Raw genomic sequence first — 23091 nt, 5'->3', positions numbered from 1 at the left:
AGTTAAAAAGCTATGAGGATGATTCTAATGTTTAAATAGAAAAAGGATATTGCTTTCATGTCTCTAGTTTAACATTCTTCTGTAATCTTCTGTTTAAGAGACTAAGAATTTACGTACTTAGAATACAATGCCCATACAGTTACACTTAGCACAGCAGTAAATAAAACTACTTTTAAGTATATTTTAGGAAAGTTAGGAGAATTTGTCTTGAGATATAGCTGAATAAAATTTCTCAAGAAAAAAAAAAAGGGAAACGACTGCTGAACTGTATTCTAATTCTAGAGGGCTATAAGTTCCTGGAAAAGCAACTTGTTGGAGACATTGGAAAAAGTGCTAAATTGAAAGTCAGAAATTCTGGGCAGGAGCTGTCATTTCTAGGTATAAATTTCACGAAGTAGAAAAAAGGGGTAAGGAAGGGGAGGGGGGGGGAATCGTTCCAAATGATTCCTAGGGTTCCTACTGACGCTCACAGAGTTAGTGCACTTTAAGGACAAAAGAATTCCAAATAATCAGAAGCCCCCTCCTCCTATGCCTAGCCAAGTCCTCTGGCAGGTCCGCATCTGTAGAAGCCGTGCTCAACAGGAAACTCTCGCCCAGAGGAGGAGGGAGTTGGCCTGAAGTCGGCGGTGCTGCAGTGAATGTGCCTTCAGGTGGGTGGAGACTTCTCGGGGCAGAGAACCCGCGAGGTAACAGTGGAAGACACTGCGCTTCAATGTCCAGAATCAGAATGTGACACCCTGGCTCCATACACAAACTAGTCCCACCAGCCTTCTCCCAGGAACCGCCGGCCGCCCGCGCTTGGGCTCTGGCCCTGCCTCTTCCGGGACCACAGACTCCATCAAGCTTCTCTGGCGGGGCCGCAGCCCCGCACACTGGATCGCCGCGAGCCCGCCCCGCCTGAAGGGCTTCCCAAGCTGTGAAGAGGCGGCCCGCGCCTAGTGCGCAGGCGCCGAAAGCTGCCCGCGGGCCTTGCGCAAAGCCGAAGGGGCCTCACCCCGCGCCTCCGGCCGTTTACTTTCGAAAGGCGACGCGCGCGTTTTCCCATTGGCGGATGCCGCTCAATTGACTAGTGCCGAGAGCTGCGCCTGCGTCCTGAGGTTCCTCAAGGCCCCGCCCCGTCTGAGTACCTGAAGTCACTCGAAGCCGGGAGGGCGGGGTTGCTGTTCCGCTCTCTGCGTCCGCTGGGAGGCTGTGGAACTCTGTTTCGGTCCTTTGGAGTTGTCTGGTCTCCCGGTTGTCCGCGCTGAGTCAAAAGACCTTCTCAAAGGCAAGAAGCCGGCCCCCTCTCTTTTCTTTCCCTGTAGCTCAAGGCTGGGATGCTGCGTGTGTTTGGCCGAAATCGTGGGGGCTTGACGGTGGAAGAGGTGGTGGAGTCCAGCGTCTGTCCCTTTTGTCCCATGCGGGAAGTTTGGGGAATCCCTTTTACCTCCCCGGCTATGGAGCGGCATTGCTGTGGGGGAGCAGCCCTTTGTGGGGCCAGGTCGAGCGGAGCGGGGCTCCACAGACCTGGTCTGTGCGGGACGCGAGGGGGCCGAGGCGGTGGAGAATGGTTGGGAGGGGGCCCGGAAGGAATTGTAAACCTGAGGAACGGAGAGGGTGCTGCCATCTTGAGTGCCTTTGTGTGAGGACCTTAGCAAGGACTTTCCGGCGTTGGGTATTATTATGCCCATTTTACAGATGGAGACACCTCAGTTTTGAGAGGCGTAAGTTAAAACTGAATCTTGCAACATTTAAGTGGCAGAACTTGGGAGATGTGAAAAAAAAAAAAACTATGAGAAAAACCTAAATTGATGTTACAAGATTTGAGCTGGTAAAATCGTTTTACCTCCGTAGGTGGTTCTTGTCTTCCAGTTCGCTTGAAGGCATCCAAAATGACCCCAAACGTTTGTTCCTTCATCACCGTTATTGGTTAATATTGTCGAGAGCTCATATTGACGCTGTAAAAAGAGGTTCTTTGTGACACTTGATGTTTGGTTACAGGATTTTCAAAGTACAAGGGATACCTCCACTGCTCCAACAACTGCTTATGTTTGTCACTACTTTTCTAAGAATACCAGCTATAGGTAAACATCAGACAGTGAACTAACCATTCATGTGACATCGTATTGAATATATTTTTTGAGAAACTAAATCTAAAACATTAAGATAAAATTATTTTTATTTTAGGATAAGAATAAAAGAAAGAATCTGAAAAGGTTGGAGAAAAGTATACTCATTCCCTAAACCAGGAGATCGATAAAGTAGGTAAAAATATCTTCAGTTCATTTTACAGGTGAACTTCTTAAATCTTTAAAACATATATGGTTTATTTTGGTGGAATATAAAATTCAAACCATGTAGAAGGGGCATGAAGTGAAAAGTACTCAACTCTTTCATCTGACCTGTTGCTTACCGGTAGTCACTGTAAATTCTTGTATACCTTTTCAAAAACTTTAAAAGTGTGTGTACGTTCTATTCCCAGTTCCTGCCCATGCGGAAAAAAAAAAAGTGTGTGTACGTCTTACACAAACAGAAAAGGTATTATTACACATATACAGATTTGCAAGTTGCATTTATTACATAGGATAACAGCATATTTTTTCATTTGCCTGTACATTATCGATCTGCATTATTTTTTTATGTACTAGGTAGCAATAGAGGAATATATCATCATGTAGCTAGTCTGGCAAGGTGAAGTTTTGATTTTAAAAAATAATAGTGTTGACATTGCCTTTCACATACATGATGCTAATGTTTTCCATAAAACGTATTTTCATTTTGATAAGTATAAAATAAGCAATATACACCTCAGCTTTTTACATCAGTTCCTAGTTAAGTTAGATTGCAGTTTCACAAACTAAAAAGTTTGTGGACATTGACAGTGATGTCTAAATGAAGGAAAATAGTGAAATTGGGCAGAGTTCAAATCAGATATGACCAAGGGATTTTTTTTTCTTTTATTTGAAAAACTTATAGTGATTCTTCATTACTTTTGTATATTTGTATATGACAGTATTTTTAAAAATATTTGTCATGTATATATATATAGATGTGCAGTTACCATGTTTTTTAAAGTCTTGTGAATGAATGTGTGTTTCTCTTTATCTGTTAAGGCCACAAAGATGTAAGCCCCACTCTGGGTGGTGGCACCTCCTGAATTTTCCCAACCATATAGCTGACTCACTTAGTCCTGGGGCAAGTCATCTAACTAGGTGGTAAATATAATTTCTCTTCAGAGGTTGTAAAATGTAATGAATGTTTTATAAACACTCATGTTTAGAGATGAAAGGTAGTAAAGATTTAGTGAGCTAAAACTTAAAAAATAGTTTAAATAGGAGAATGGGTAATGATATCTTTGATACTACTTAATTATCCATCTCTGCTCAATGCTGTCCATCCATGATGTGCTATTCAAACTGGGGATGATTCATAGGAGGTAAGTCCTCTGGATAAAGATTTCATTAAAAACTTTGGAAATTCAGAAATGTGTTTGTTTTTGAGCTTAAACATCAAACATTAGTGAAATAGTTTATAAATAGGTGATTTAGCCTCAGATTTCTGTCTGAAAAGATTTTTATATTCATTATTTCTTAATGACTTTTAAAAGGGAAGCAGGGAATCTTGAATTAAGCTATTTGGGCTTTTATTACTTACTGAATGAAAATTATTTTATGTGGGCTGCTTTTTAAAAATATAAGAATGATACAAATCGGTTTACTGGCTGTTCATACAATAAGTTTTTTTTTTTTTTTTTGCGTGGGCAGCCACCGGAAAACGAACCCAGGTCTCCTGCATGGCAGGCGAGAACTCTTCCCCTGAGCCACTGTGGCCCACCCACAATAAGTTGTTTTAACAACAGGAATTAATTGACTCATGGTTTCAGAGGCCAAAAGGCTTGCTTCCTCCTGTGATCACTACCTTCTAGCTGGCCAGCAATCTTTGGGGCTCCGTGGCTTTTCCCACACATGGCAATGCACATGGCATCATCTTCTCCTTTCTCTTCTTGTTTCCCTTGACTTCTAGTTTCTGGTTTCTCATGAGGCGTCTCTCTCTGTGGCCTTCTCTGAAAGGCCCCCACTAATAGAAGTAAGACCCACCCTGATTCAGTTGGGCCACATCTTAACTGAAGTAACCTCATCAAAAGGTTCTACTTAAAATAAATTCACACCCACAGGAGTGGATTAAGATTAAGAACGTGTTTTTTCTGGAGTCTGTAACTCCAAGCCACCATAGGATACTTTTCCTACCAGATGTAAAAACATTGTATAGTCATTAAAAGGTGGTACTATAACGAATAGAGTGAGTGATGAAACAGACCAATGGATGACCCAAATTCAGTATATAATAATGGTGGCATTTTAAGTCTGAGCAAAGACTGGGGTACTTGATAAATGGTTTGGAGACATCTGCCTGTATTTTTAAAAGGTATTTAAATTAGATCTTCACCAAAAACAAAAGCAAATTCCAGATTAAAGATCCAGTGATAAAGAACAAAACTGTAAAAGTACTATAAGAAAATATGAGGCTGTGTTTATAATACAGGTTAGTAAATAGCCTTAAGTAAAATGCATAAACCGTTAAGAAAGTAAGTTTTATTATAGAAAAGTTAACTGTTCAATAACTGTTAAAAGACAAATGGCAGGTGGTAGAGAAATTATGGACAATGGGATTAATATTAATAGAGAGAATATATAAAGAACTACAAGGTAGTAAAAAAAAAAAAAAAGTCACCCCTCCTGAGAAGAGGAACTGTTAACAGAAGGGAAATAAGAGTTAAACAAGAACGAAAGTTCATTCTCAAAAAGAAAATTGGTAACAATGTGGGAAAATGGGTGCTGGTGATCCTGTGTTGTGTACGTTGGTATACCATTTTTGGAGGACAGTTTTGTTGTATCTGATGAGGTTTAAATGCTTATATCCTTAGCCTAGTAGTTCTATTTATGGATGCCTTTATTAGAGAAAAAGTTGAAAATGTTGTAGAGCAGCAGTTACACTGATGAATAATGTAGTATTCATTCAGAAATATTTATTGAGCACAGTATGCGTGTGTCCGCATAGATATATGTATACATTGTAATTCTGTATACATACCAGATGGAAAAAGATCTGGAAGCATATATACTAACCTGCAACAATGATTATCTTTGAAAAGGCTTGAGGAATGAGATTTGGGATGGGAGGAGGTGAAGAAGAACTTTTACTTCAATCACTCATCTTGAATATTTTTGGAAAGAATGTGTTACTTATGTTTTAGCTTGTTTCATTTTTGAAAAAGAACTTCAGAAGTATAGAAAAATAAACTCTTACAACCTTTCAGCCTCACCCCTCAGAGGTAATCCTCAGCTATGAGTCTGATGCATATATTTTCAAATTTAATTTCATAATGAGTTAATATATTACAATTTTGTTGGGTCTAGTTAAAAAAAAATGAGTTTCCGGACTGATAAAATTGAGACTTTGATGATACCACCAAGACACATTTATTTTTGGCTGCACATTGAATAGTTTTGTAGGATAAAACTGTTGCTGAAACAAATGCTATGAACTTATTTACATTTTACAAATAACTGCCAAATTATGCTCCCTCTGGAAGTTAAGCCCTCATTAAAAGAGTATGAAATTGGCTGTTTTGCCACCCTCTCAACCAGTACTAAATACTATAACTTTTAATTCTTGGCATTCTCATGGATAAAAAAGTATTTTTTTCTTAGCCTGCATTTTAACATTGAGGTTGATCAGTTTTAAATAAATGTGAATGTATAATTTTTCTCCATCGACCTAATTGTATGAATTATAATAATAGATATTTTATACATTTCTGGAAAGAACCTTATTTGGTCCTGGTATAGTACTCTTTTAATGTACTCCTTAATTTTGCTTTTGCTAATTTTGTGTTTAGGATTTTGCATAAGTATCCATATTTGAAATTACTCTAGTTTATGTTGTACTCGGTTAGGTTTGGAAACACATTGTATTGTCTTCAAAACAATTTGCATGCTTTCCATCCTTGTTTTCTGAAACAGTTGAAATTATATCTGAAACTGTTTTTTGACCATTTGAAGGAACTCTCTAGAGATGATTGTCTCCCCTCCCCCCCTTTGTTTTTCAGAGTAGAGCTTTTCCCATTTGTAAATCTTTCTCATGGCTTGCTTTATCTTTGGGGGTTAGTTCTGTTAATTAGAGCTAATTTAGAGAATGATTCATTTTTTTGTGTAAGATCTTCTGTATAATTTTGGCTTTTTCTATCTTTGATTTATTTCCTTTTTCTTAAATGGTAACTTGATATTTGTAGTTTCTTCCTTTCTCCTCTTGAATAGGATAATGTTAATTTACTGCTGTGTAATTATCCTAAATCTTCCACAACTTAAAAACAACAAATATTAAAATACAGTTTCTCTGAGTCAGGAATCTAGGAACAGTTTAGCTGGGTGCCTCTGGCAAGGAACCTCATGAGATTGCATTTAAGCTATTGGCTGAAGTTGTAGTCGTTGCAGGACTTCACTGGGCCTGAAGTTTCTACTTCCATGCTTTCCTAATGAAGTTGTTGGCAGGCTTCAGTTCCTTGTGGACTGTTAAACTAAGAGCCTTAATTCCTTGCCACACCATGTGGACCTCTCAATAGATCTGCTTACATGGTAGCTTGCTTCACCCACTGAATGGTGCAAGACATAGGGAGAGAAAGCCAGAGCACTGCAAATAGAAGCTGTGTTCTTTTATAACCAAATCTTGGAAGTGATGACCTATCACTTCCACTGTATTCTGTTAGAAGTGAGTTACTATGTTCAGCTCATACTCAAGGGGAGGGGATTACGGGAATACCAGGAGGGGTAGGGATCTTCGGGGGCCATCTTAGAGGCTGTTTAATATAGCTAAAGAGTCAACTCTTGGATTGCTATTCTTGAACTTCTTTTGGTCTGGATCACATTGTCGATCCCCTGGTACCAGGGCCAGGCTCATCCCTGGGAGTCATGTCCCACGTTGCCAGGGAAACTTTCGCTTCTGGATGTCATGTCCCACATATTGGGGGAGGGTACCGATTTCACTTGCTGAAGTAGACTGAGAGAGAGGAAACATCTGAGCAACAAAAGAGGACCTCTGAAAGTAACTCTTAGGTATAACTAGGCTGGCTTAACTTCTCCACTACATAGATAAGTTTCACTCGAACAAGCCTCCAGATCAAGGGCTTGGCCTATTGACTTGGGAGTCTCTAATGTCTGATATAGTATCTGGGGTCTCCCTGGTGGTAGTTTAATAGTTCCATGTTTTCTCTTGTACTTCTCTTCCTTTGGTCTCACACAGCAGTTAAAGTTTTAAAATACATACAATATTATCCTTTACCCTGTATTCTTATTTACCTTATTCCTAACTAGTTCAGCTTCATTCATCTCTCTAATTGAAGTCTGAGCTCTTTTTCAGTGTTTTTAACAGTTACTGTATGGAGTACTGCTGACTTTCATAGCTGCAGAACTGTAATTCTGAGTTTCAGGTATCACACAAATACCTAAAGTTTCTAGATTGTTCTAAGTCTATTTTTGCTAGTTAAACATTACTCTATACTATATTAAGTTTAGATTGAAGGTGTGTCTACTGCTCAAATTCTATTCCTTGCAAAGTATTTTTCTATGCCTATTGTTTAGCCTTTTGATTCATCACTGAAATACCTAGAGAAGCATGTTTATATTTCTCTAGTTTTGTATGGCATCAGAGCTCCTTGTTAAGTGTAGGGTAAAGTCTTTCCAACATGCTTTCACTTGAATTTATCTCCAGCGAATGTCACCTTCTCTATTGTTGCCCAATTACTTTAGTTTTGTGGAATGCATCTCAGTTTGAGCAGTCTCTTTGTAGTACATTATCCTTGGCTTATGAGGATTATGAATATTGTCCATCTCAATGGACCCTGGTTTTCCTAAACAAAATAGATTTTTTTTTTAATACTAAGATTCGAAATCTTCCTCACATTGGCCTAATGTTTTGACACATTTTTTTCATTTGATCAATATGGAGTGACTGTCTGTGTGTCAAATTCTGTGCAAGATGATAGGACTAAAATAAAGATGGCTTAAATAGAATTTTTGCCCTTATGGGAGGCTTACTTTCTAATATATACAAAGATATTACATAATTCTTTTTAAATAAAATCCTAAGTACTAGGAAGAAAATGTGCAATGTTAATGAGATTAACTGGGTACCTAATCTTATGCAGAAGGCTGGGTTCAAATTAAGACTTGAAGGATGAGTAAAAGTTTAGTTTGGCAGATGGTGAAGGGAGCCAAGAGCTAAAAAGTTGTAGAGATTTTTTTGTTTTAAAAGTACAATTAGGTACTTGTCCTCGAAAAGTAAAACTTTACAAGGACTAAAAAGTTTTTTTTTCCCACTCCAAAACTTCAAGTTAAAAGTCATTGGTTTACATTGCTAGGTATCTTGTCAGAGGACATGAGGGCAAGGACACAAATGGACAGTTGCACACCAATGTTTATAGTAGCATTATTTACAATTGCCAAGAGATGGAACAGCCAAAATGTCCATCAACAGACAAGTGGCTAAACAAACTGGTATATGCATATGATGGAATATTATGCAGCTGTAAGACAGAATAAAGTTATAAAATATGTAACAACATGGATGGACCTTAAGGACATTATGCTGAGTGAGATTAGACAAAAACAAAAGGACAGATACTGTATGGTCTCACTGATATGAACTGACATTAGTGAATAAACTTGGAGAATTTTGTTGGTAACTGAGACCATCAGGAGATAGAAATAGGATAAGATATTGGGTAATTGGAGCTGAAGGGATACAGATTGTGCAACAGGACTGAATGTAAAAACTCAGAAATGGACAGCACAATACTACCTAAGTGTAATACAATTATGTTAAAACACTGAATGAAGCTGAATGTGAGAATGATAGAGGGAGGAGGGCTGGGGGCACAAATGAAATCAGAAATAAAGATAGATGATTAAAATTAAGATGGTATAATCTAGGAATGCCTAGAGTGTATAATGATAGTGACTAAATGTACAAATTTTAAAAATGTTTTTGCATGAGGAAGAACAAAGGAATGTCATTATTGCAGGGTGCTGAAAATAGATGGTAATTAATATTTTAAAATTTCAATTATGTGTGAGACAAGCAAAAAATGTTTATTTGGTACAAAATTTATATTTTGACTAGTGCATTTCCTAATATAACTTATGTAGAGAGCGTAATTGAACACCATAAGTACATGGAACCTTGAGTAGGAGATTTTGTTGGTTTGTCCAGAGTGATACCCCGATAAATCCCAGAGTGATTTGATCAGTGAATGAAAAAGTATTTGCAAAGTCCCCTTTGGGGAATGGTGAGAATGGGGGAAAATTCAGCTTCCCCAAGTTGAATTCTTGATATTCTCACAAGCAGTGTGGAGAACCAAAGCTATAAGCTGAGCCCCCAGTCTTGGGGTTTGTTCATATGAAATTAACCCTACAAAGGATAGGTCAAGCCTATTTAAAATTAGGGCTAAGAGTCACCCCCAAGAGAACCTCTTCTGTTGCTCAGATGTGGCCTCTCTCTCCAGCCAACAACAAGCAAACTCACCACCCTCCCCCTGTCTATGTGCGACATGACTCCCGGGGGTGTGGACCTTCCTGGCAACATGGGACAGAAATCCTAGAATGAGCTGAGACTCAGCATCAAGGGATTGAGAAAAACCCTAAAATGAGCTGAGACTCAGCATCAACGGATTGAGAAACCTTCTCTACCAAAAGGGGGAAGGTTGAAATGAGACAAAGTGTCAATGGCTGTGAGATTCCAAACAGAGTGGAGAGGTTATCCTGGAGGTTATTCTTACACATTAAGTAGATATCACCTTGTTATCCAACATGTAATGGAGAGGCTGGAGGGAACTGCCTGAAAATGTAGAGCTGTGTTCCAATAGCCATGTTTCTTGATGATGGTTGTATGATATAGATTCCACAGTGTGACTGTGTGATTGTGAAAATCTTGTGTCTGATGCTCCTTTTATCTACCTTGTCAACAGACGAGTAGAACATATGGAATAAAAATAAATAATAGGGGGAACAAATGTTAAAATAAATTTAGTTTGAAATGCTAGTGATCAATGAAAGGGAGGGGTAAGGGGTATGGTATGAGTCATTTTTTTTGTTTTCGTTTTATTTCTTTTTCTGACTAGATGCAAATGTTCCAAGAAATGATCATGATGATGAATATGCAACTATGTGATGATATTGTGAATTACTGATTATATATGTAGAATGGAATGATCAAAATAGAAATGTTTGCATTTATTTCATTTTTTTTGGTATTTAAAAAAATAAAATAAAAAATTATTTTAAAAAAATTCATTGGTTTAGAAAATTATGCAATGCTTTAAGCACACTACTAGTCCAATTCAAGAAGCTAAGAAATGAATAGGAATGGTTACAAGAAAAATTGAATAACTTGCTTTAGAAACCATCAAGCCAATTTTTGAAGCATGTTTCCTTCTTTTGCTTTAAAGAATTTAGCTAAGTCTAGTTTGTAATGCTATTTCTTAATAGAAATGGTTAGTTTTGCATTTTTATATGTGCATATTTTTAGAATGTAAAAAGGTGAACAGAATACTTTGAATTTTACTTAGTTTTCATTCATTATTCGGAGAAAAACTTATAACTTGAAGTGTTTATTGCAAAGTAATTGGTATTCTTTTATGTAGGAAGATTCATGTCCTAAAGAATAAGCTTTTAAAGATGGTTACTCAGTATTTTAGGAATTGAACTACTCAGAAAGTTTATCTTAGTACCTTTACTACCCTCTTTTAAATGAAAGTCACAGTATATGAGTGATTTGGAGGTTAATGTCCAAAACTTTAAATAATATATGTAGACTTGAAATGTTTTTTTCTCTTAACAGGAAATGCACAATTTTGAGGATGAGCTAACGTGCCCCATTTGTTACAGTATTTTTGAAGATCCTCGTGTACTACCATGCTCTCATACATTTTGTAGAAATTGTTTGGAAAACATTCTTCAGGCATCTGGAAGCTTTTACATATGGAGACCTTTACGCATTCCACTGAAGTGCCCAAATTGCAGAAGTATTATTGAAATTGCTCCAACTGGTATAGAATCTTTACCTGTTAATTTTGCATTAAGGGCTATTATTGAAAAGTACCAGCAAGAAGACCATCCAGATGTTGTCACCTGCCCTGAACATTATAGGCAACCATTAAATGTTTATTGTCTACTAGATAAAAAATTAGTTTGTGGTCATTGCCTTACCATAGGTCAACATCATGGTCATCCTATAGATGACCTTCAAAGTGCCTATATGAAAGAAAAGGACACACCTCAAAAACTGCTTGAACAGTTAAGTGATACACACTGGACAGATTTTAGTCGTCTTATTGAGAAATTAGAAGAACAGAAATCTCATTCTGAGAAGATGGTCCAAGGTGATAAAGAAGTTGTTCTTCAGTATTTTAAGGAGCTTAGTGATACATTAGAACAGAAGAAAAGAATTTTCCTAACTGCCTTATGTGATGTTGGAAATCTGATTAATCAAGAATATGCTCCACAAATTGAAAGAATGAAAGAAATGAGAGAGCAGCAGCTTGAATTAATGACATTGACCACATCTTTGCAAGAAGAATCTCCACTTAAATTTCTTGAAAAAGTTGATGATGTCCGTCAGCGTGTGCAAATCTTGAAACAAAGGCCACTTCCTAAGGTCCAGCCTGTTGAAATTTATCCCCGAGTAAGCCAAATATTGAAGGAAGAATGGTGCAGGACAGAAATTGGACAAATTAAGAAAGTTCTTATCCCTGAAATGAAAATTTCTTCAAAAAGAATGTCATGTTCCTGGCCTGATAAGGATGAAAAAGAAGTGGAATTTTTAAAAATTTTAAACGTTGTTATAGTTACACTAATTTCACTGATATTGATGTTAATACTCTTTTTCAACCAGCATATAATAACCTTTCTAAATGAAATCACTTCAGTATGTTTTTCTGAAGTGTCTCTATCTATTTACCAAAGTTTATCTAACAGTTTGCATAATTTAAAGGATATATCATGCCACACTTTATATTTGCTAAAGGAATTCATGTGGAAAATAGTTTCTCATTGAAACTTGAAATCTCCATTGTTTAAATAGGCTCATTCTGTGCAGCAGAGACTAAACATTGCCAAATGAATGGGGGGAGGGGGTTAGCAGAGCTAAATAAATAAACATTAGTTGCAACAAATACATAGAAATATTTGTTACATCTTTCATGCTTCTGTTGGATAAAAATGTCAGAAATGAGTTAGAATGCCTGAAACATGATTCAAATCAAGTCATTATTAGAAAAATATAAGATCTAGTAATTGGAGTATTAAAAATAATTATCTCATTTTTGATTGACTTGATAGAAGTTGACTTAGCACACTGACATTTAAACATTCCTGTACAAATGTTTACCATAATTACACACTAGTGTTTGGTTTTGCAATTCTTATATATATACACACACATATATACATGTATATATACATATACATATATATATGTAGTTTTTAAAGTGAAAGCGAAATCTAGAAAGTGCACATGCCTTTTTTTATTTTGATGTGGCTTGAAGCTTTTGAATGGGTGAATAATGGTGGTGTAGAGGTGTTACAAAGTGTAACAAGGGATTGTTTATATTAAGGATCTATTTGATCAAACAGTCCTGATCCATACATTGAATGTGTTTATATTTAAGAGCCTTAAAACTTTTTCTAAACAATTAATTCCATGAATGACTTGGAATCATTCCAAATAAAGCTATGCTATTAGATAATCTAGTATTAGGGACCAGTAGTATTTTCTAATACAAATCTATGATTTAAGTTTATGATTGTATTTATATATGTTTAGTCTTGTCAATAGATACATCAGTTCTTGGATAATTTGAAAACATTTCCGTCCTTAACAAAGATGACACCATGAACTAATATTTGTATGAAAGAGAACCTACCTATTATTAAATCTCAAATTCCTTTGATTTAGTCCCCTTAACAGTGGCTGGAGCTGTGATGCCTGTCTAGGACTTTTGAGCTACTTGCCAATGCAAGTAAAAGCTGAATTGCTTTCCAAAGAAATCTCAATGAGCTGTTGCTCTGGAATCATACTTCTAAATCTTACCTAAATTAAAGATTTTCCAGATTAGTGCTCCTGGCCATATAGATTATATACAAGTAAATAAGTTTGAAGGCTATACTAACTCCATTTTGGACCAGAATTACATTACATCTGGCAAGATTAACTACTGTGGGGTCAAAGAGCATTTCAAGGGTATAGTGGGTGTGGGGAGCAATATGTTCAGGTATTAAGATACTAAAAATACCCATTACCCTGAGACTGAAATTGCATTGATTTGATTACTTAAAATTAGCCACATCACAAATGTGCCATGTACTTTTGAATAAATAGGAGCACTGAAATATTAGTTATCATGTATTAGACACATTCTCAGCTCTGAAATGGATACCAACACTCATATTTTATAGTTGAGGCAACAGGCATAGAAATAACATCCCAAAGGTTATATAGCCGATATGTGGAAGAGCAATTCAAATTTGGACATTACGTCTCATGCTGACTTTAATAGGTCAAGATTAATTTTATTAAAATAGAGCTTCTTCTGTATTTAAGAATTCATAGCTAAAAATTAAAGTATATGCCTACTAACACCATTTTAGGCTTGACATTACTGTTTTGTAACTTGCTAGTTTTTAGACACATTTTTGAAGTTATATTATGTACTATACATAAACTCATTAAGAATGTAAGTAACTGATTTTCTTTATTACATGCATTTATCTTTACCAGAAATGAGATTGTATGATTTAAGGGTATAATGCAATATTTCTAAGTTTTATGTGTAATAAAAATTTGTTTCAATAAACTCATTTTGATACTTCATTTGCATTGAGTGGCTTAATAGGCTATTCAAACAGGAGTGGTAGCTTTGGCATTTTCACATGGGTGTCATGAACTATAATTCTTTAAAACAAGTGTACTAAATGTTAAAATAAATTCAGTTTGAAATAGTGGTAAATGAAAGTGAGGGGTAAGGGGTATGGTATGTATATATTTTTCTCTATTATCATTTTATTTCTTTTTCTGTTTTTTTTTCTTTTTCTAAATCGATGTAAATGTACTAAGAAATGATGAATATGCAACTATGATATTAAGAATTACTGATTGTATATGTAGAATGGAATGGTATCTAAATGTTTTGTTTGTTAATTTTTTTTAATTAATAAAAAAAGTTAAAAAAAAAAACACTGTACTATTCCACTGGCTATCAAAATGCAAGTTTTGAACTCCATTCATTTCCATACATTTTATATTGCATTCTTCTATGTATTTCCTATATGTAATTTTGATTTAAAATAATTGACCACACTTGATTATCAGACTGTGCTAACACATTTACATTCTTAAGTGATATAAAGGGTCTATTGGACTTTATAATAGCTAAACTGCTGTACTTAATAATGGGGTAATTAACTCAATTTTAATTTCCTCAGGATAAATGCCTAGAAATCGAATTGGTAGTATAAGTACTTTTCCCCCTGTATTTTATTTCTTGTTAGAGAAGTTGTAGGTTTATAGAAATAGCATGCATAACATATATAAAATATGGTTCCCATCTAACACCCTATTAACACCTTGCATTAGTGTGGTACATGTCATATAGTTCATGAAAGAACATTTTTATAACTAATTTTACCATCCATCATTTGCAATATGGTTCACTGAGTTGTACAGTCCTCAAAACTGAAAACCAAGTGGTTACCAACTTATTTCCAGTAGCATTAAAACAGAGTCACTATAGTGTAAGAAAAACATAGTAGTTTTATGGGCAAAATAAAAGACCTTCCATCTTAATTTGCATTTTATTACTAAGGAATTTAACTCCTATACATGTATTAGTCTTTTTATAAAGCAATTATATTTAGTGGGGTATATTTCCTTTCCAACTTAATAGGATCATCTTAGTCATGTTCAGATACTTAGTTTCTTTTTAAAAAAGTCAAACATGTTACGTTTTAGGAAAGCATATATAAGATATTTAAATTCTCATCCCTACAGTTCAGAATGACTTTGAAGAAAAAAAAATTGTTCCTATTACTTGAGTAATAAAATCAGAGATTATATAAATTAGGTGGAATGCATTACGAATTTATCCAAGTTTAGTTGCCAGGCTTTTCCAGTGAAAAGAAGGTCCATGAAGATATGCTTTACTGTTTATCAACCAATGTATTTTCAGCTGTTCTGGTGACAATTTGGGACCAAGGGCAAGTCAGCATCGTATGTCTGACACAGTCTGCCATTTAAAAAAACTGCCAGATTTCTACAATCTCCTAGAAGCAGGCAGAGAATGCTTTATTAGACATATTACATGTCTTAAATTACCAGTATAAAACAGAAACCAGTTTTGTGATTCAGTTTAGGAATATGTATTTCAATACAATTATTTACAAATAAAAAACCAGCAAAATAACCAAACTATGTTGATTCGATGAAGAATCTTTGGAATCTTCAGTATAATCAAGGTTAGCAAAGTCCTTTAGATGCAATTTCTTTTGGGTTTACCGCAACACTTTTTGTTATATTATATGTCTTGTAAATTCCAATAAGTCTATCTGAAATCTCAAACATATTATTTCGAAGAGAAATTATGATGAACTGAGCATTTTTTGTTTGTTCCTATAGTGAAAGAAAGAATAAGAAACACTGTTATTAATAAACATCTAAGAAGCCTTTACTTTCCTAAAATATTTTTGGCAGCAGTAAATTCAACAATGTATTGATACTTTAACATGAACAGAAATGATGGGATGGATAACTCATGAGACAGCATTTGGTTCTTAGACTTTTTTGCAAGCATAGTTGTCGAGTGGTCTTGTCATAGAAAAGATTCAGGAAGGAGAGCTGGGATTTGAGCTCAGATCTGCTACCAATTTGTATCATCAATTTCTATTTTAGCTCCCCAAAATGAAAAGTTGGTTCACTGGGCTTGGTCTATTTTTTTAGAACAGGACATAAAGTTAGACAATAGGTAAAAGCCCAATTGTTCTTAAAGTTAAAGAAATCCATGTGTTATGTTTAGGAATACAGAAAATTTTGAGAATGAAAAGCTATAATGATTACTTACATATATATAAAATGCAACAATAGACACATTTTTAAAATCAAGGGCTGCATCAATCTCATCCATGAAGTAAAGGGGAGTGGGTTTGTAGTGGTGAAGAGCAAATACTAAAGCCAATGAACTAAGAGTTTTCTCTCCTCCTGAAAGGTTGAAGATCTTCTTCCAACTTTTCTTTGGTGGTCGAACACTGAAATAATCAAGAATATCCTGATTATTATTATTAGGATATTATTAGTCAAATTATTTGTTAAAACTATTGCTAAGACTTCATGATTTGTTTTCTGTAACTGGTTTCTACTATCTTCTTCCTTGGAAATGTCTATTTGCTTTTCATAAAAAAAAGTTTTTATAATTTTATAAAAACGTTACTGGAAGATACATAGGAACACCCACCAAAATTTTAAGGTTTAAATAGCAGACTAAGTGTTGCTTATTATTTCCTCCCCTTTCCTAATGCAATTTTTGTTTTTTTTGGGTGCATGGTCCGGGAATCGAACCTACGTCTCCTGCGTGAAAGGCGGGGATTCTAACTATTGAACTACCCCTGTGCACCCTAATGCAATTTTTTACTTCATTTTTTTTCAGTCTTGATGTTAAATTGAAACAGCTTGAAATTAAAACTAAACAAAACACTAAATCACAACCCATCCATAGGGAATAATAAGAGTTTGGAGAATATGTACAGATATGCTAGCATTAGGATTCAAAACTTGGTATATTTATAATTACAAACCTGAACATGATTCCTTCAGAGAAAGGATCCAAGCTGTCTACAAGCTCCAGTTCAGCATCACCTCCCAAAGTAAGCATTTGGTAATTTTCCTTTAATTTATTTGTTATTATGTAAAAACCTGCCATAAATTCATTAAGCCTTTGTTTTCGAAGGTCTTCGTATGCCTGTCTAAAATTATCTCTTTCATGAGTAATTTTGTCCAATTCTGCCACCCGTTGCAAATATAATTCTTCCTATGAAAAGATTATCATGAGAAAGCCATCCATTTAGATAAAAATTTGAGATGAGATGCTCAAAATATAGCTAGTTATATAAAATTCAAGGCCACAATATAGTCTAAGAACCGAAGGGTGTTTTTGACTATATATTATATATAACAGTATTATATATGTATTGTATTCTATTATACAGTTCATCCATACCTTCTTTTTATACTCTGCAATGGCACCAAGGTTTGGTTTCATTTCATGACACTGGGCTTCCAGAAGCGCAATCTGATTTGTTATAGAATCTGCATTTTTGATTGCTTCAAGATCCTCTGGGCTTAAAATGGAAACCTCTTCTACAGGATTCTCTTCTATGGGATGCAGTGATATTTTTGAAATCTAAAAGTTCATTTTAGATGAAGGTAAGAGAAGGTAGAGTACTATGGGTCAGTGTTTAAAGTGCAATACCATAACAAATTAGATATTTACTAAAATTATGCTAAGGAGTTATGATTATATACCAATTATTTTTCAAAGGACTTTTAAGAAAAACACTGTAGTTTTCCAAAGTGTTCAGGCAGAGCTTTTTGTTAAAGTTTCACATCCTTGGGGTGAAAATATAGTCCACTAGTTCTAGGCATTATCCAGATTTTTATATATAACTATTATATGTTCATTAGCTCCCCATAAACCTAATAAGTGATTATATTATGGAATTAAGAATCACAACACATGTCAAAAAACTAAAAATCTTTTTTTGAAGTTTAAATGGTAACACTCTCACCTCTTTATGCCAATATTTTATTTTAGAATTATGTTCAGCAATGTGACCATCTATCTGTTCAAGTTTCAACTTAATACTAAGTGCATCTTTTTGAAGAGCATGTTCGTTTTCTTGAATTACTTTTAGTTCTTGAAGTAGATTACGATGTTCTTTCTGGATCTCTGGTAAGGACTCCTGAAAACCAAGAACAACTGCTACAAACAGAATCTTCCCAAATACAACAGGTATTTTGGCACTGCAAACATAAAAACAGAGTCCCCATATCCCTTCCATTTATATTTCCTAATACATAAAAATATTTTAATTGTACAAACAATAAAGTTACAACACTTTTTTTAACCTATTGAGAGCTTACTATAAATGTGCATGGCACTGATACTTTATATCCAACTCTTTAAATTGTTTCAAATACCATTCCTTCCCCTCTCTAATATACAAGTTTTACCTCTGCAGCATTTGTATTCTTCACAACCTCTTCTGCTTTTTCCTCAAGACTTTTTAGCTCTCCTGTTAAGTCGTCTACTTCTTTCTCAGTATCTTTTATTTCTTTCTCTGTACGAAAGACAGAGTCTTGTGCTTTTTTAAGATTTCTAAACAAGCAAAATGAAAATATAGTTAACATGATGTGATGCTATTCTGCTTCTGTAAATCTGTCAGTTTTTCATGACACTTAAATCACTTGTTTCCTATCATTTTTATTTACCAAAATTAATCTTGAATCAGTTTTTATGCTTATATATATATATATATATATACACACACACATATACACACACACGTGGGATGAGGTATATATTTTATTAAATTGCAATATTAAATTTTCTATCTTCTCTATGCTTGTAGCATTGTCTAACAGACTTTAAAGAAAAGCTGTCTACTGGATTATCATATTCTCTTGGCATTTTGTTAGACTGGAGAGTTAAGTCTATACACCCATGAAACCTTATCTTTAAAGAAACAATTCCCAACTCAAGTGCTGGGCAACAAGTGCTTTAAAGAAAAAAAAGGAGGTGGGGGCACTGTTAATACATGTAACTTGGCTACTGACATAACAAATGACTTAAACGCTTATTTTTGAGCAAAAGGCACTGAAATAACCAGATAATCAATATGTAGACAATTTGCTGAAACAGCTATTTCATTTATCTTAAAATTTTAACCTATAAATATTTAGCTTTTAATCAGTTTATTTAAAAAAATTTTTTATTGAGAAATCTTCACAAAGTCCATCCATAGTATACAACCAATGGCTCACAATATCATCATATAGCTGTGTACTTATCACCATGATCATTTTTAGGAAAACAAGTAAGAAAAAACTCAAATTCCATACCTCATCCCTCCCTCCCATTGACCATTAGTATTTCAATCTACCCAATTTTAAAAAAATCTTTTATCCCATTATTTATTTATTAACCCATTATTTATTTTTTATCCTTGTTTTTTTTTTAAAACTCATCTGACCATATCCTTGATAAACGGATTATTAGACACAAAGTTTTCATAATCACAAGGCCACACTGTAAAAGCTATATAGTTATACAAACATCTTTAAGAATCAAGGCTATTGGAACACAGCTCTACAGTTTCAGGTACTTCCCTCCAGCCACTCCAATACACCATAAAGTAAAAAGGGATATCTACATAATGCAGAAAAATAACCTCCAGGATAACCTCTCAACACTATTTGAAATCTCTCAGCCACTGAAACTTTGCCTCATTTCTCTCTTCCTCCTTTTGGCCAAAAAGGCTTTCTCAGTCCCAGGATGCTGGGTTCTGGACTCATTCCAAGAGTCCTGTCTTGCCAGGGAGGTATATATACCCCTGGGAGTCATGTCCCATGTAGGGAGGAGGGCAGTGAGTTCACCTGCCAAGTTGCCTTAGAGGCCATATCTGAGCAACAAAAGAGGTTCTTTGGTGGGTGACTCTTAGGCATAATTATAGGTAGGCTTAGCTTCTCCTTTGCAGAAGTTTCATTGGGGCGAACCCCAGGATCAAGGGCTTAGCCTATTGAATTGGTTGCCCCCACTGCTTGCAAGAATATCGGGGACCCACCAGATAGAGAAGGTGAATATTACCTCCTTTCTCCCCAGTTGTCCAAAAGGACTTTGCAAACTTTTTTTTATCCTCTGCCAAATTATTCTGGGATATATTGGAGCATCACACTAACCTGTACAAACAAGATCTCCCCTCCATTCAAGATTCCATGTAATTACAGTGTTCAAATAAACTGACCATACAAATTAAATTAGATAATGTATTACCCAAAATATAAATTTTGCACCAAATAAACAACTCTTCCTTTGGTTTCACACAAAAGTTGAAGTTTTAAAATATGGACCATTTCATCCTTTACCCTGTGTTTTGATGTTTCTCTAGTCCTGTCCACATCAGCTTCATTCATATTTCTAGCTGAAGTCTGATCACTTTTTCGTAACAGTTGCTTTATGGGGTAATGCTGACTTTCATAGCTTCAGTGCTCTAACTCTGAGTCTCAGGTGTCACATAAATACCCAGTTTCAGGGAATGACTAAATTATACACAAATAGCTCAGTATCTCATAATTTAGAAATAATAGTTACAACTCCTGAATATATGTGACTGTTCTAAGAATTTACAATCTAGGACCCTTTACAATAGGCTCCAATCTGATAACCCATGCTCTTGACTTCAATTTTCCAAGTTTGTATATTATAATTAGTCTATCTAGTGAGGCATGAAAATAGCTTTAATTTAAATAACACAAATATTCTAACAAATGAAATTTAAAATAAAGTCTCTAAACAGGCAAAAATATTTTGTGAGCTGGGAAAATAGAATGTTACAGTTAACTAAACATTTAAATTAATCAAGATAATTCATTTTGCTAGGAGATCTAACTCATCTCTGTTACTTATTCTTCTAGGGTCTAGATTTTCTCGTTAATCATCACCTACTTTCCTAAGCAAGAGAAAAAAAACTGCTTTCTGTACCTCTGTAACAATTGGAGAGTTTTAAAGCTGCTCTTTTCTAATTCATGCCTTTTTACCAGTTTTTTGTTTTTAAAACCAGTTATGTATTTATTCCAGGTTCCACATTATTAGAGTTCTTTGAGATAATGACATGTGAGATAGGTTTAATAAACAAGATATACCATTTAATGGCATATTAAACTTAAATATTAACCCCTGTGGAGGTACAAAAAGGAAAGACAAGTTAGGGTAGGAGGTATACTCTACCTGTCTGCAGTCTTGATTGCTACTTGGGCTTTAGTAATAGCAGAAGCACATTCATCTAACTGCTTACTTATTTGATCAAGTTTGTCTTGTTGTGCCTTTAGTTTATGGTTATTGATTTCTACGATAATATTGTGTAACCTTTTAACCTCAGCTTCTACTTTACCAGCCTTCTCAGCCACACTGTCATACTCTGAAATTAAAAAATAAAGAACTTACTTCATGCTTCTACGCTAGTAACATGCATGACATATTAGATGTATTTCTTCAATCAAGATGGAAAACTGATGCACTCAAAACAAGAAATTTTAGACATTTGGGGAAAAGTACCTTGAAATAAAAAAGACCTAAGATGTGATACATACATTTAATGGAATGTATTCAGCCATAAAAGGGAATGTAAGTCTACTGCATGCTACAACATGAATGAATCTAGAAAATATTGTGCTAAGTGATGTAAGCAACACATGAAAGGACAAAACTTCATTTATATGAAATATGTAGAACAGGCAATTTCACAGAGACAGAACGTAGATTAGAGGTCACGAGGTCAACAAGGATGGGAGGTAGAAGAAGGATGGAATGGGGAATTACTGCTTAAACTGATAGTTTTGTTTGGGGTGATGAAAAAGTTTTGGTGATGGACAGTGGCAATGGTAACACATCACTGTAAATGTAATCAATGACACTGAATTCGCATACTAAAAAATAGTTACAATGGAGAATTCTTATATACATTTTCCCACTATCAAAAAAGACAAAAAAACACATATGTCAAAACCCCTACATCCTTTGGGGGGGGGGGTCTCTGCTCAAGCCTCTCTATCAGAAGCCTGTTTGGCCACTTCTACTCTTATCTCTGTTCAGATTTTTTCTATCACTTAGCACCACCAGACACAAAACCCAGTACATTTATCTGACTTCCCAATCTTTAGTGTGAACTCTGTGTAAAGGGCTTCCTTTTACTCACTGCTCTAATAACAGAACTTAAATCAAAGCCTAGTCAACAGCAGACACTACTTGAGAATGCCTGAATATTACAAATAAGGTTAACCCCTTGTCGGACTATATTAACTTTTTGTGAAAGAGGAACCCAAAATTTCAGATTCTCAAAGGAACACAACCCCAAAGGAGGTGAAAATGGCTATAGATGAATATTTGGTGTGCAAACTGGACATGTTTGTCTGCCTAGCATCTTCTTTACCTCTCTTTTTCTTGGAAGAGAATGCCCCTCATTTTTGGTGTATTTGGATAATTGCTCCAACTCCATTCCAATTAGTTTTTTTGAGATGGACAATTACTGTTTGCTTTCCTTAGCTCATGAGCAAAACTGAAATGGGTCCTTCTTGAAGGCTTATTGTGCTTGTTGGGTCTAGCTAAGATGCTATACAACCTGGAAAGAGTCTGTAGTCATGAACAACTCCCTCTCTCCCTTCCTCCTGCAGTAAGATGCCCACTTGTGTTTGACTGAAGCCAATGTGGAAAGAGAAGCAGAACTACTCAAATGTATGATCAGGGGATTTCAAATAAGGATATAAAAGTTATTTCCAACTAGGAGTCCATACTCAGAGCTTCTATTTTCAAAGAACACTTATACTTGTAAATAGGCACACAAAAGGTTCTAAAAGGAAAAATCTGTATTTTCAAATAAGAATGTATACGTTTCACTTCCTGTGTGTTCTTGTTTAAGTGATTCAATTTCTCATAATTCTCAGCTTTCCTAATCTATAAAATAGTACTATTTTGAAGTTTTCTCATGAAGATTAGGCCCCATGTATACAAAGAGAATGGTCTCTGGAATCAGACTGCCTTGGTCTTGAATTCCTATATACCACATGTTATGTGACCTTAGACAAATTATATAAACTATTCTGTACATCAGTCTCCTTACATGTCAAAGGACATCAGTATTTATTCTAATAGCCTTGGTGTGAAAATAATAAATACTGTAAAAGTGTGGTGACCTGCACATTACACATATATTTAGCTACAGTTACTATTCTATAAGCTGT

At 35.2% G+C, this 23091-nt stretch overlaps 2 protein-coding genes across 8 annotated transcripts in view; one reads left to right on the top strand and one right to left on the bottom strand.

The window, feature by feature from the left end:
* The first annotated feature begins 1046 nt into the window (after window positions 1-1046).
* Window positions 1047-14200, top strand: TRIM59 (tripartite motif containing 59). 2 transcript variants are annotated; one of them, XM_077160924.1, is made up of 3 exons: window positions 1050-1267; window positions 2167-2240; window positions 10873-14200. In XM_077160924.1, exon 3 carries the CDS (start codon window positions 10876-10878, stop codon window positions 12085-12087), a length of 1212 nt encoding a protein of 403 aa, XP_077017039.1. In that variant the 5' UTR covers window positions 1050-1267; window positions 2167-2240; window positions 10873-10875; the 3' UTR covers window positions 12088-14200. The 2 variants fall into 2 exon arrangements, with proteins under 2 accessions (XP_077017040.1, XP_077017039.1); XM_077160925.1 differs by lacking the exon at window positions 2167-2240 and having other exon boundaries at window positions 1047-1267.
* Window positions 14201-14880: 680 nt separating this feature from the next.
* SMC4 (structural maintenance of chromosomes 4) overlaps window positions 14881-23091 on the bottom strand; it is a 41524-nt gene continuing 33313 nt past the window's right edge. For all 6 annotated transcript variants that reach the window (XM_077160911.1, XM_077160910.1, XM_077160913.1 and 3 more), the window contains 7 exons: window positions 21083-21272; window positions 18310-18454; window positions 17865-18038; window positions 17297-17479; window positions 16875-17107; window positions 16145-16328; window positions 14881-15696 (listed from right to left, as the gene is read on the bottom strand). In XM_077160911.1, coding sequence (XP_077017026.1) covers window positions 15544-15696; window positions 16145-16328; window positions 16875-17107; window positions 17297-17479; window positions 17865-18038; window positions 18310-18454; window positions 21083-21272 — 1262 coding nt within the window. In that variant the 3' untranslated portion in view covers window positions 14881-15543. The remainder of the gene's footprint in view (window positions 15697-16144; window positions 16329-16874; window positions 17108-17296; window positions 17480-17864; window positions 18039-18309; window positions 18455-21082; window positions 21273-23091) is intronic.

Source organism: Tamandua tetradactyla, chromosome 5 (assembly GCF_023851605.1).
Source record: "Tamandua tetradactyla isolate mTamTet1 chromosome 5, mTamTet1.pri, whole genome shotgun sequence".
In the NCBI taxonomy this organism is placed as follows: domain Eukaryota; kingdom Metazoa; phylum Chordata; class Mammalia; order Pilosa; family Myrmecophagidae; genus Tamandua; species Tamandua tetradactyla.
This window is presented reverse-complemented; position numbering and strand designations above follow the sequence as displayed.